Below are 10,779 nucleotides of genomic sequence, written 5' to 3' on the forward strand. Positions count from 1 at the left end.
ACTATGACTAGAGCCTTGCTCGGATCGATTCCCGAATCGGGTTTCATTTCTGTATCTCCTGGTTTGGAAGTATATAAATTTACTTCAAAAATTTTCTAAAGACAAATTTCTTTTTATATTTTTATTTTTATCTCTTCAACTAAATACATTTTTATCTCTAAGTATCTCCATCATTTCTATCCTATAACAATAACTAAATGCTGCACAAGAGATTGTCCATGCACTCAGGGTTGACCATGGGTGACTATCAATCCATCTTGCTATTCTGCCCTTGCGAATCTATGATTTTATTGTGTTAATGGATGTCCTTTTTTTCCTAATTGTTCAAGGCTTGATATACAAAGATCAAGCAGGAACAGCAACAACACAGCATGCAAAAAGAAATCAATCAAAGCAATGATTGTACTATGTTTGCCAGAGCAATAGTTTTTGTTTTTTTAGTATTTTTTAAAATTGTATTTATTTAGAAAAAATATTAAATTAATTTTTTAGTATTTTTTAATGATTTTAATATACTAATATAAAAAATAAAAAATATTTTTTAAAAATATTATACATTAGAACATGAACTCCAACCTATTTTACATGCTGATAGTTATTTCACCCATTTTATTTTTGTTGTAAAGTGTAATGATGAAAACATTTTTTAAGATACTTTAATCTATTATTTTTTTATCGGGTCATAATAAATTAGAGATTACAATCACGCCACCTTCTTTCACCTTGAATTCATATCAGATTTCAGACACGTCAAATTAGCTATTCTCCTAGTGAATTAATATATAATGGAAATTGAACTCAGGATCTCACTTCTCCTTCTACAAGAACAACGATGAACGACAAACGCATCAGTGTCCTCTGACAAGGAGTGGCTAACCACTTGACTGAGTTTTCCTTTTCGTTCCATTACGTATCGCATTATTCACAAGCACCAACTGACTAGCTTTCCATTTTCATGAAAATATAGCAATCACCCTTGCATCAACAAGGGACTGGCCATGTAATAAGGGCTGAGCCTGTGTGATTATCATTTATCAATCCATCTTGCATAAATATTACAGCCATAATTTAAGGTTTTAACCTCAAAGTACAAGCCCTGTTAAGACCCTGCATAACAGGTTACAAAAAGGATGTTCTCAACAACCTGGCTACCATGCATGCTATATTTATTAATTACTCGGTTTTTCGTGCTTTTTGGACAACCTAGCTGTTAGATCTCCCATATGTCTCTTGCCATAACTAAAAGTTACTAAATTTCAAGCATAATATACCCCACTACACCACATCCAAGAGCGCTGAACCATTGAAGCAGCCGTTTGGTGTATGTATCGTGTGTGTTCTTTCTTGGTGGATGCTACAAGGGCTCAGTTATGAATATAAGTAAACAAAAGTAAAACTCTTGATACAATTACAAGCTTTTCCATCTTGCACCAGAATTCACAAGTTTGATGTATGCGTTCTTAAAATCATCGAAGAACATGTTCTGATTGTCAGCATACTTTTTGATCCATCTGCACAGAACACAGGTTTAAGCAATGAAAGGAAAAGGTAATCAAAATTCAAATCTCTACTACAGTATATCAAAGTTAAACAAGTTTAGTTCAAGTTGAGCATGTATAAGATAAGGCAAGAAACTATTTGAAGAGTTAGCTGTGACCAGTATAGGAAATAGAATCCATGTCCACGTCTCTTTGGATGTCTTTAAGACAAGAGATATATGTCCCACATAAAACCATAACACATGCATTGGATGACAAACTAAATGCTCATTACATGATAAGAATTACATAGCATGTGTTCATAGCAGTGCTTTTGTAAAAAGACTGCAAAAACTCCGATGTACTGTCGAATTGTAGTTCAGTAAAATACTTTAATTTTTTAGTCTTGATTATGCTTGTGTCTTTCAGCAGGTATAAAATGCATTTTCACATGCATGTGTTATTATGTCTGAATTTTCACAACTATTATGGCTATCGTCTGCTAGGTTCCTTGTTATTGAATTCCGAACCACTCATTATCCCTGGCTAGGCTATATGCTTCACTCATCGAGGGTACAACTCAGAACTGCCTTGCAAAGTAAGGAGACAACGCAGACAAGACTTAAGAGATAACATGTTTTGATTGAGAGATCTTCGAAAATGGCAAACCTTAAACATTCATCATCCTCAACAAGAGCATGATCTGAAGGAAGACCAATCATGCTTGACATACCACCTACATTCAAAAAACAGAAATGATAAAGCAGATCATGTAAAGTGCATCAGATCAAAATATCAGTTTCGCAAATGCCAATATGAAAACAGAAAATTTTGAAGCAAAAAAGGGACAAATTAGATTAATAGATGTTCATACTTCTGTCTCAATTTTGATTTATCTAACAGAAAGTTTGGCTTGAAAAATTATTGGGTGAGAAAAAAGTAATCTTCCATGGTTTTGGATTAAGTTTTATTAACTTCTTATAATTCCTCATGTACATTATCATTTCGGAATAGTATAGACTCAACTCAAGCATGTGGCTTAAACCAACAGTGCACTGAGATGTCACACGACATTACTAGATAATATGAGATTGTGCAGTGATTATGCAGTGCAGCTAGTCTTAAGAAAATTTGTAAAAAAATGATATTCATGTTAGCTTTTTTTTACCTGAAGATTTCCATGGCTTTTCTAGAAGAATTTTATAGTAAGAATTGTCAAAAACAAATGGACTTCCAAATCCTTTACTTCCAAGAGTATGCGCTCCAGATAACGCGACAAGTTCCTGTGTTCTGCAAAAAAAGGAAAGTTATATTTTCCGCAGACAAGATAGTAAAAATGAAACTTGAGCATGATAAATATGCTGAAAATATCTTCCTAACATTCCTCACTACAAATTGAGTTAGCCCAGGAAGAATATGACAACAATTGAGTCTATGGGAAAAGGATAAGAACCCACGATAAGCCTTTTCTTTTAAAGTTCTGCTTCAAACCAGGTGCATCCAAAGATTCTCGAGGAAGTTTGCCTTCAGCATCGGGCTCCCTACAAAGATAAAACAGCTGTTAACAATGTGGGCCAAGAATTTTAAGTAGATAACACTCAAATTTCTACTTACAAAATTCTACATTAAATTGAACAGTATTTTTCCCATGAATTTCAAACTCAAATACAAGGCTAGTAGAAAATATTTTCATGAACTATAAGATGATCCCGTTCACTTCAAGTCAAGTCTTGTTATTTGCTAAATAGTAAGGTTAAAGGCTAGCCTCTTACAGTGAATCTAGTCTGCCTAACTGAACAGGTATTGTTGGACCTCCACAAACTGAAACTGCTTCTGCTCCCGCCACAGCTATCATGTCTGCCCAGGATACTAATAGTGGAAAAATCTAAATCATATGAGCCAGGCCCCACACTGTCCATTATTCTTGAAGCCATTAAATAGTGACATTTCAGATAACCACCTTGTTGTATTGCATCCACTTCACCCTTTGCTTTGTCAAGAATCTAAACAACAATGCACCCACTCTGGAGTTAGCTGGCAGGAGATCGTATTAAGATTGACCAGTCTGGATTTAGATAAAAGGAAATTTAGCCAAAGCAAAAAAATCTAATATAGAACAAGTATCTGCAAACATAATTGCAAATACACATCTGCAAGTTCAAATTTCTGTTTATAACAAGAACAGCATGAGAGACTGAGTGCATGCCTTCAGTGATTTCTTTAAACCAGCATTTTCAGGCCTTTCAAGTTCATAAACTATTGATCCATTCATCCCGCCTGCATTAATTTTAATGGTATACAAATGAGAAAGGAATCAGAAATTGATAACTTTTAACTAATATCATTTAGTCAAAATAAACACCTGAATTCCCATCCATTTCAAAGGTTCCTGCATCATGAAAAACAAGACGAAGTACACCAGCAGCCTTGCCTTTGGATACTACCTTCCTCACTTCTTCCTTTATGAGCATATATGTGTTTGTATCCGACCTTTAGCGTCAATGAAAAGAATAAGCTTATAAAAACCATACATCAACAAGTACAGCATCTAAAGACAGGCACTAAATTAACATAAAAACACACTACATAATCTAACCCAATTTTTTCTGATGTAAAAGTATCCATAGGCATGTGGCATTGACAAATTAAAGGATCATCTATGAAGATAGTGCTCACACTGGTCAAAAACCCAATAATTCCCACCTAGCAAACTTAAGTAGCAACATCAAGCAACCTCTAATGATGGAACCTAGTGAAGCCACAAGAGTTATATACCTAAATAATCCAGAATTCACAAAAGAAAATGCAAATCCAAAACCAAAGCAACAACTGGGTATGTTTATTTAACTTACTGCAATGCTTTAGCGCTAAGATCCTCCAGAAATTCATGCAAACCAAATAGAAAAGGCAATGTTGATATACAGACAAGTAAACTCCTTCTAGTTGAAAAGCAATCATCTTTTTCTCCTGTAAAAGAATAAAACTCAATCAAGATTCTATTTTGAATTCATTAATCCACTAAGAAACACTTGAAAACAAAATAACAACACCAAGAAGAGAATTTGCTTATGCAGAAAAAAGGATAATTAAGCAACGATTATCAGAACCGTTATCATTGTTGTTGGAGGGAAAAGCGCAGGCTTTGAAGGGCTTGGCCCGAAATTTGACAGTTGAGGAAAAGGGTCGTTGTGATTTGGCGGGAAATTTGAATTCTTGAGGAGAAGTGGAGGAGAGAGTAGAGGAGAGAAGAGAGGAGGGTTTGGTGGTGCCGAGGATAGTTAAAGAAGCCATCTTTAATGGATTGTGTTAAGATAGTGCTTTTGTTTTTGCTCTATGGAGGGTAGGGAGGTTTTTTTAAGTTGGAGAGGTAGTGATTGGACGAAGTTGAGTCACGGAGTAGTGGAACCAAAAGACCCTATCCTTTTGGCTCGTTTCTTCAACAAGTGGAGGGCTTCTGTTTTTTATTGCCTCTTGGTTTGAAATAGCGACAATAGCATTTAGAACTTTTAGGAAATAAAGGAATACAAAGAGCTACTTAACCAAAATAGAAGAAAAACTCCGGTGGAAATGAGTCTTCATGCCAACAAGAAGGATGATTTTATGGCTGTGTATTTCCAGTAAGGAATTAGGTAATCATTTGATCATAACTTTATCATTTACAGCTAGTCCCTTCTTTAAATCTTGGAATCTAGTCGAAAATAAGACGCGATTTCAATGTTTCATGTCGAAAATCTCTATGCTTTATCACTTTGTCACAATCGACACTCTTAATTTACATCTCAAATCAGTGAGTGTACAAAAGCGATCAAGCTTTACTAATGGCTAGTGCGGCAAAACTATAAAGTAATATAACAAATATACAGGAACATTATGGGGAACATATGCAGAAATGGCTCAACTCTACATCTAAACATAAGAATTCCCTTCAGCAAATGTTATCTAGGGCCGGAAAGTCGCACTGCAGAGAGGTAGGCATCACTATTGCAGTCCGATGGTCCTGAGGAAGTGCCCTCCTCACTTGTTGATTTGAAGAAACTTGAATAAAGGCGGGAACCCAATGGTGATGAAGTTGGTGGCAGTGGAACTGGGGAGAGACCTTCAAGCATGTGGACTACTTTGGTCATTGATGGCCTGAGATTCATATCTTCCTGTATACACCATAATGCAACTTTAATAGACGTGGAAACCCTATCGTCGTCATTGTCTAACCTCAGCTTCGAATCAAGGATTTCCTTCAGTTTCCCTTCTTCCATCATCTTGAATGCATAAGAAGGGAAATGGGACTTCTCCGAAGATTCAGTTGGATCAAAGTTTTTTCTTCCACCAATGATCTCAAGCAACAACATGCCATAGCTATAAACATCACTTTTCTCTGATATGGCATAATTTGTGATCCATTCTGGTGCAAGGTACCCTCTGGTGCCTCTTAATGTTGTGAAAACATGGCTTTGCTCTCGATTCATTAACTTAGCCAAGCCGAAATCTGAGACTTTAGCAAGGAATTGACCATCAAGAAGCACGTTTTCTGGTTTTATGTCACAATGAATGATCTTAACATCACAGTCTTCGTGGAGGTAAGCTAGTCCTTTTGCTGTTCCCACAGCAATATTGAATCTTGTTTCCCAATCCAGCAGGAATTCTTCTTTGTTTCTCTTGAAGATCCATTTATCCAAAGAGCCATTTGCCATGAACTCATAAGCAAGAAGGCGATGAGTTCCTTCAGCACAGAAGCCTTTTATCCTGACCAAGTGGTGATGATGGATACTGCCAATTATGCTAACTTCAGCTCGAAATTCTTTCTTTCCCTGACCCATGCCTTCCAACTTCTTCACAGCTAGTTGGGTTCCATCTGGGAGAGCTCCTTGATAGACTGAGCCAAACCCTCCTTGTCCAAGCTTCACCGAGAAGTTATTAGTGGCTGTCTGAAGATCTCTGTAACTAAAACGGATTGGCATCCCAGATAAAGTCTCTAGGAAGTTATCATCTTCTGAGGTGTTGGGGGGAGATTCTAGCATCTTCTTCTTTTTCCTGTGATAGCGAAATGCCATATAAAGTAGACCACAGATGACAATCAACGTTCCAATGACTATTATCACAACAATTGGAAAGCTTTTTTCGCCGCTCCCATCCCCTCCAGCATTGGAACCACTGCCTCCATCACTTGAAACTTTAATGTATGCAACAAAGCTAGAGCCTGCATTAGAGTTCTGGAAACTTCCTATGTCGCTGAACAGGAAGCAGTTTCCAGAACTGTTATGGAAGAAAAACGCAAGGCATGAGCAATTACCATGGCAAGCGGATTTGCAACCTTCCAAATCAGTTATTGAAGAGGGTGGAACAAACCCCAGAGCAAAATAATTGAGCCGATCCCCAGCACTCACAAGCTCTGTAGAGCCATTTGAACCATCACAGGAAGAGACAACCTCTGTCTGGCAATTCAGGCGATTACTAAGACCAGAAGGGCACTGGCATACATTGTTACCAGAACAAACATAATGTGCATCGCAAGGTTCTGGTCTGCTGCATGGATCACTTGGTATTTTTGTTTGTGAATCACTGCCTCCGTCATCAAGATTGTAGAAAGATATAAAACCATCATTTCCTAGAACTGCAATCCAAGTGCCATTTGCATCAGTACTATCTGAGAAAATAAATTGTGACAGGAACACTTTGTTTCCATCATAGAACTTCCATGAATTTCCACTGAGAGATGCCACAGCAGGTTTCCCACCACCTTTATCGATGGTCATCCGCCTCTCCTTTTGGATGGACCAATAAGGCTGGGGAGTTTGGAAACCTGCAGAAAGCATCATGTCTCCGGACTTGATTTCAAGGATATGGGTCAGCTTGTTGGAGTTAGGATCACTTACAAGTTTCATTCCATCAACAAAATCCTGGTTCGATATAAGTGTATCGGTAGGATGGCTAAAACTCTGCCAAAGTACACTACCACCATTCCCAAGCAAAACCAAATTTCCTGAATCCTGCATTTCTATCGCAGAAACCCTCTTGCCACCTGTATCAGCTGTCCAAACCACAGCTTCCCCTTTTTGCAAAGAAACCTTCCCATCTCCACCGAAGATAAATTTATCAGAATATGAAACTGGGGAGCCTCTATTTGCAGACCAAATGACCTTCGAGCTACCCATGTGGACAACGACTAACAGAAATTGTGTAACATCTTGAGTAGTTGAGAAGCCAAATGCGAAATTCGAGTTGTTAGATATAAGAAACAACCCATTAAGATTGATCCAAGTCATTTGAGACCCTTGAAACCCTGGATAGATCGTTCCTACATGTTGGACACCAGCCTTACAGCCTTCAGGAAGGAGGAGGACAAACAATGAAATGGACCCCATAAAGCGAATCAAACACCATCGGTCCATGAACACTCAAGAAGAGAAGGACAAACAAACTAAACAAAAGAACGAAATTCTGCTACAAAATCCAGGACACGAAGAAAAGGGCTTTGATGGACAGTTTATATGAACAAACCAATGACAAACTCTACATTATGCCATCACTCTTGAATCAGTACTCACAAGTTGAACTATAAAAGCAGGTTGCTATACATCTAAAGCTAACAATTCCCAGATTCAGGAAAATTCCAGGTAAGAGAGAAGAAAAGGATAACAGGCTATCGAATTCCAAAGCATAGACTAATAAAGTATAAAACAATTGACCATGAATAAATGTGAAAGAAAAAAGGACCCCTGTTTTAATCTTTCTTCCCTTCAATTGAGACACCAAAATTTGGACAAAACTAAAGAGAAACAAAATGGCGAGTCAAGGAAGCAAACCAATAGACAGAGTCATGCATGTACCTCAAGAACACGGTGGACAAACAACTTCAACCCCAAAACCACTCCTGATAAACAGCAAATTCATAATCAAGAATGACAGCTTATTGATGGGTACCTTTCACTAATGACAAATACTAGAAAAGGAAGAAGAGAACCATCAATTTGAATTGATGGGTACTCTTCATGTAGACCATATATAAATTTTGACCAACTTGTTGTGGAAACAGTCTGTGATATATATGCAAAAAGAGGCAGATTCAAAGAAAGCTGAGCTCTTTTGCTGTGCAATAAATGAGAGCAACAAGGAAGGAGAGGAAGAGGAAGAGGAAGTTAAAGTGATAGAGAAACAGACAAGTTTGTCTTGTAGGTGAAGCTCTCACCTCATTTTTTGTCGTTGTAGCAGAAACAAGTGGATATGCAAACATGGGTCTTTCTGTTTGGCTTATTTCTATAAACAAACTGCTATGCTTTGTTTATAGCTTTGCTTGTGTCATCAAAGAGTCTTGAAGAGATCTGAGGCGGGGTTATATCTTCCAAGTTCCAGACTGTCAAAACCTTTGTATGGTTTTACGTGGTTTGACATCTTCCAGCAGAAGGACTCCTATGTTTTTTACGTGGTATGGCTATCGAGTGATTTTTGTTTTCGAAGAAGGTTTGACGAGTCAAATGAGATTTTTTTTTAAAATGAAAATCGATATAATTTTCAATTTGATTATTCGATCTGGTTAAAATTTTGAAAACACGTTCTCCCAACCCTATTTCCTGCAGGGTTACTGTTTAATGCCGGTTGAAGTCAAGATTAATTATTAATTAACTATAAACTAAAAGTGAGATGTTTTGATGCATCTATTCTCACAAATTATTATTTATTAGAAAATTTTTTTCTAAAAAAATTAACTCACAGTTGTAAAATGTATTACCAATCAAAATGTTGAATCATTAATGTTCAAACTTCAAGTGCTTTTTATGAAGGGGAAAAAAATGTGAAATGTGTTGAAGGACTTAATTACTTTTGATTTTTGACCAGTATAGAGTTATAAGAATTTTTGACACTGGTGCAGTACTGGGATTAATCTCTACTCTTTCAGCCTGCAAAAAAACCCCCCGGCAATGCTTCTTTGCTGGAGCAAATAAAGGTGAGCTAAGATTTGCTAAACGATGACGAGTCCCCCCCCCCCCCCCCCCCTGTTGTTGTATCTCTCTGCATTATATTCAAATCTTGTTTGGCTTGAATCAGAGAAATCTGGGATTCAAAGCTTGATGTGGGTTGAATTTCTAGTTAAATCAAATAAAATAATAATACGATAAAACTATATCGATCGATTCGTCAGGTTTTTAATGATTAAATTAACTTGAATAAATCCGGTTTTAGTGTGAGTTGACCTAATAATCTGATGACTCATAACTTTAAATAAAAAAGGAAAGTCCTGTGATCAGTTCACGGCCATGCTTCTCCACACTCATTTTTTTGCAATTTTTTATTTACCAAGTTGCTGCAATGGTCTGGTGCTGCTAGTGTATGATCTTTTTTTTTAATTATTTAATTTAATATCGTATTTAATTGTCTTGGCCGATTAGGCATGAGGATGGGGTTCTTCAACATTAATGACTGTTGTGGGATAATTTAATGCAAAGTTTGAAGAAAGTGGAGAGAAGGAGTAAAGCTACCTGCCACCAACTCATGCCCCATAGGATCAGGTTGTTAATTCCATGATCATCTTGCTTCTTCTTCTTTTATTTATTGGGATTGTTTTGTTTTTGAATGTTTTTTTAAAATTATTTTTATTTTAATAAAATATTAAATTAATTTTTTTTTATGATTTTATAGTAAATATTGATTTTCAAAATGTTTCGCTAAGAAATTAGAGATGAGTTGTTGATTCATTTTAAATCAGATTTTTCATTAAAATAATATTATTTTAATTAATAAAATTGAATTGATTCGATAATCCGCGGATTAATCTAAACAACCAACGATCCAAACTTTGAATTGTTCGGATCAGGTCTCTGTGACCGATGCTTCCCTTTCTTTGTAACACAGAGTTCCAAACATTGGAAGGCCAATGTGACCTAAAAGGATGTGCATATATATATATATATATTTACAGGGAGATTTGGACAAATCGACAAACACATGCAGCTACAGCAGCCATGAACCTTAAATACAGCTAAGCCGTACTTGTGGGAATATTAACCCTAATCTTCTAGACTGATTCTAGAAGTAGAACCTTAAGCTAATGGTAATGATATATGTAATCTATTAGTTTCTGTTAAACATGATGAGACATCAATAGGTGGAGACAAGATCCTTGTATCATGTTATATTTTTATAATTCCAAGAAAATGAAGGGTTCATATGCGTGTGTGTGTGTATCAAAATATATATTTGCTCCGATCAGCACTGATTTATGCCATGGATTCAACAAGTAAGGTTTTAACATTTTGATTTCCCCAGCCAGATAGTTCTTTTATAAATAATTTGATTTATAAATCATTAA

At 36.4% G+C, this 10,779-nt stretch overlaps 2 protein-coding genes across 3 annotated transcripts; both read right to left on the reverse strand.

Annotated features, from left to right (window-relative positions):
• Positions 1-999: 999 nt before the first annotated feature.
• Positions 1,000-4,926, reverse strand: LOC7471595 (putative L-ascorbate peroxidase 6). 2 transcript variants are annotated; one of them, XM_024604741.2, is made up of 10 exons: positions 4,574-4,926; positions 4,331-4,445; positions 3,841-3,968; positions 3,685-3,755; positions 3,439-3,481; positions 3,251-3,347; positions 2,936-3,019; positions 2,647-2,768; positions 2,148-2,214; positions 1,000-1,511 (listed from the first exon to the last, which is right to left on the reverse strand). In XM_024604741.2, exons 1-10 carry the CDS (start codon positions 4,767-4,769, stop codon positions 1,409-1,411), a joined length of 1,026 nt encoding a protein of 341 aa, XP_024460509.1. In that variant the 5' UTR covers positions 4,770-4,926; the 3' UTR covers positions 1,000-1,408. The 2 variants fall into 2 exon arrangements, with proteins under 2 accessions (XP_024460509.1, XP_002309628.1); XM_002309592.3 differs by having other exon boundaries at positions 4,586-4,923.
• Positions 4,927-5,195: 269 nt separating this feature from the next.
• LOC7468638 (G-type lectin S-receptor-like serine/threonine-protein kinase SD2-5) lies at positions 5,196-8,842 on the reverse strand. Its single transcript, XM_002309593.4, has one exon. The coding sequence runs from the start codon at positions 7,862-7,864 to the stop codon at positions 5,414-5,416; it is 2,451 nt and encodes an 816-aa protein (XP_002309629.1). The 5' UTR covers positions 7,865-8,842; the 3' UTR covers positions 5,196-5,413.
• Positions 8,843-10,779: the final 1,937 nt, after the last annotated feature.

Source organism: Populus trichocarpa, chromosome 6, assembly GCF_000002775.5.
Source record: "Populus trichocarpa isolate Nisqually-1 chromosome 6, P.trichocarpa_v4.1, whole genome shotgun sequence".
In the NCBI taxonomy this organism is placed as follows: Eukaryota; Viridiplantae; Streptophyta; class Magnoliopsida; order Malpighiales; family Salicaceae; genus Populus; species Populus trichocarpa.

Excerpts from the sequence above, each read along its gene's own strand:
- LOC7471595 (XM_024604741.2), bottom strand. The coding sequence starts at position 4,769 with ATGGCTTCTTTAACTATCCTCGGCACCACCAAACCCTCCTCTCTTCTC. Across the intron at positions 4,446-4,573 it reads TGATAACGGTTCTGATAATC|GAGAAAAAGATGATTGCTTT; the intron begins GTTGCTTAATTA and ends ATTCTTTTACAG. Across the intron at positions 3,969-4,330 it reads CTTAGCGCTAAAGCATTGCA|GTCGGATACAAACACATATA; the intron begins GTAAGTTAAATA and ends TTGACGCTAAAG.
- LOC7468638 (XM_002309593.4), bottom strand. The coding sequence starts at position 7,864 with ATGGACCGATGGTGTTTGATTCGCTTTATGGGGTCCATTTCATTGTTT.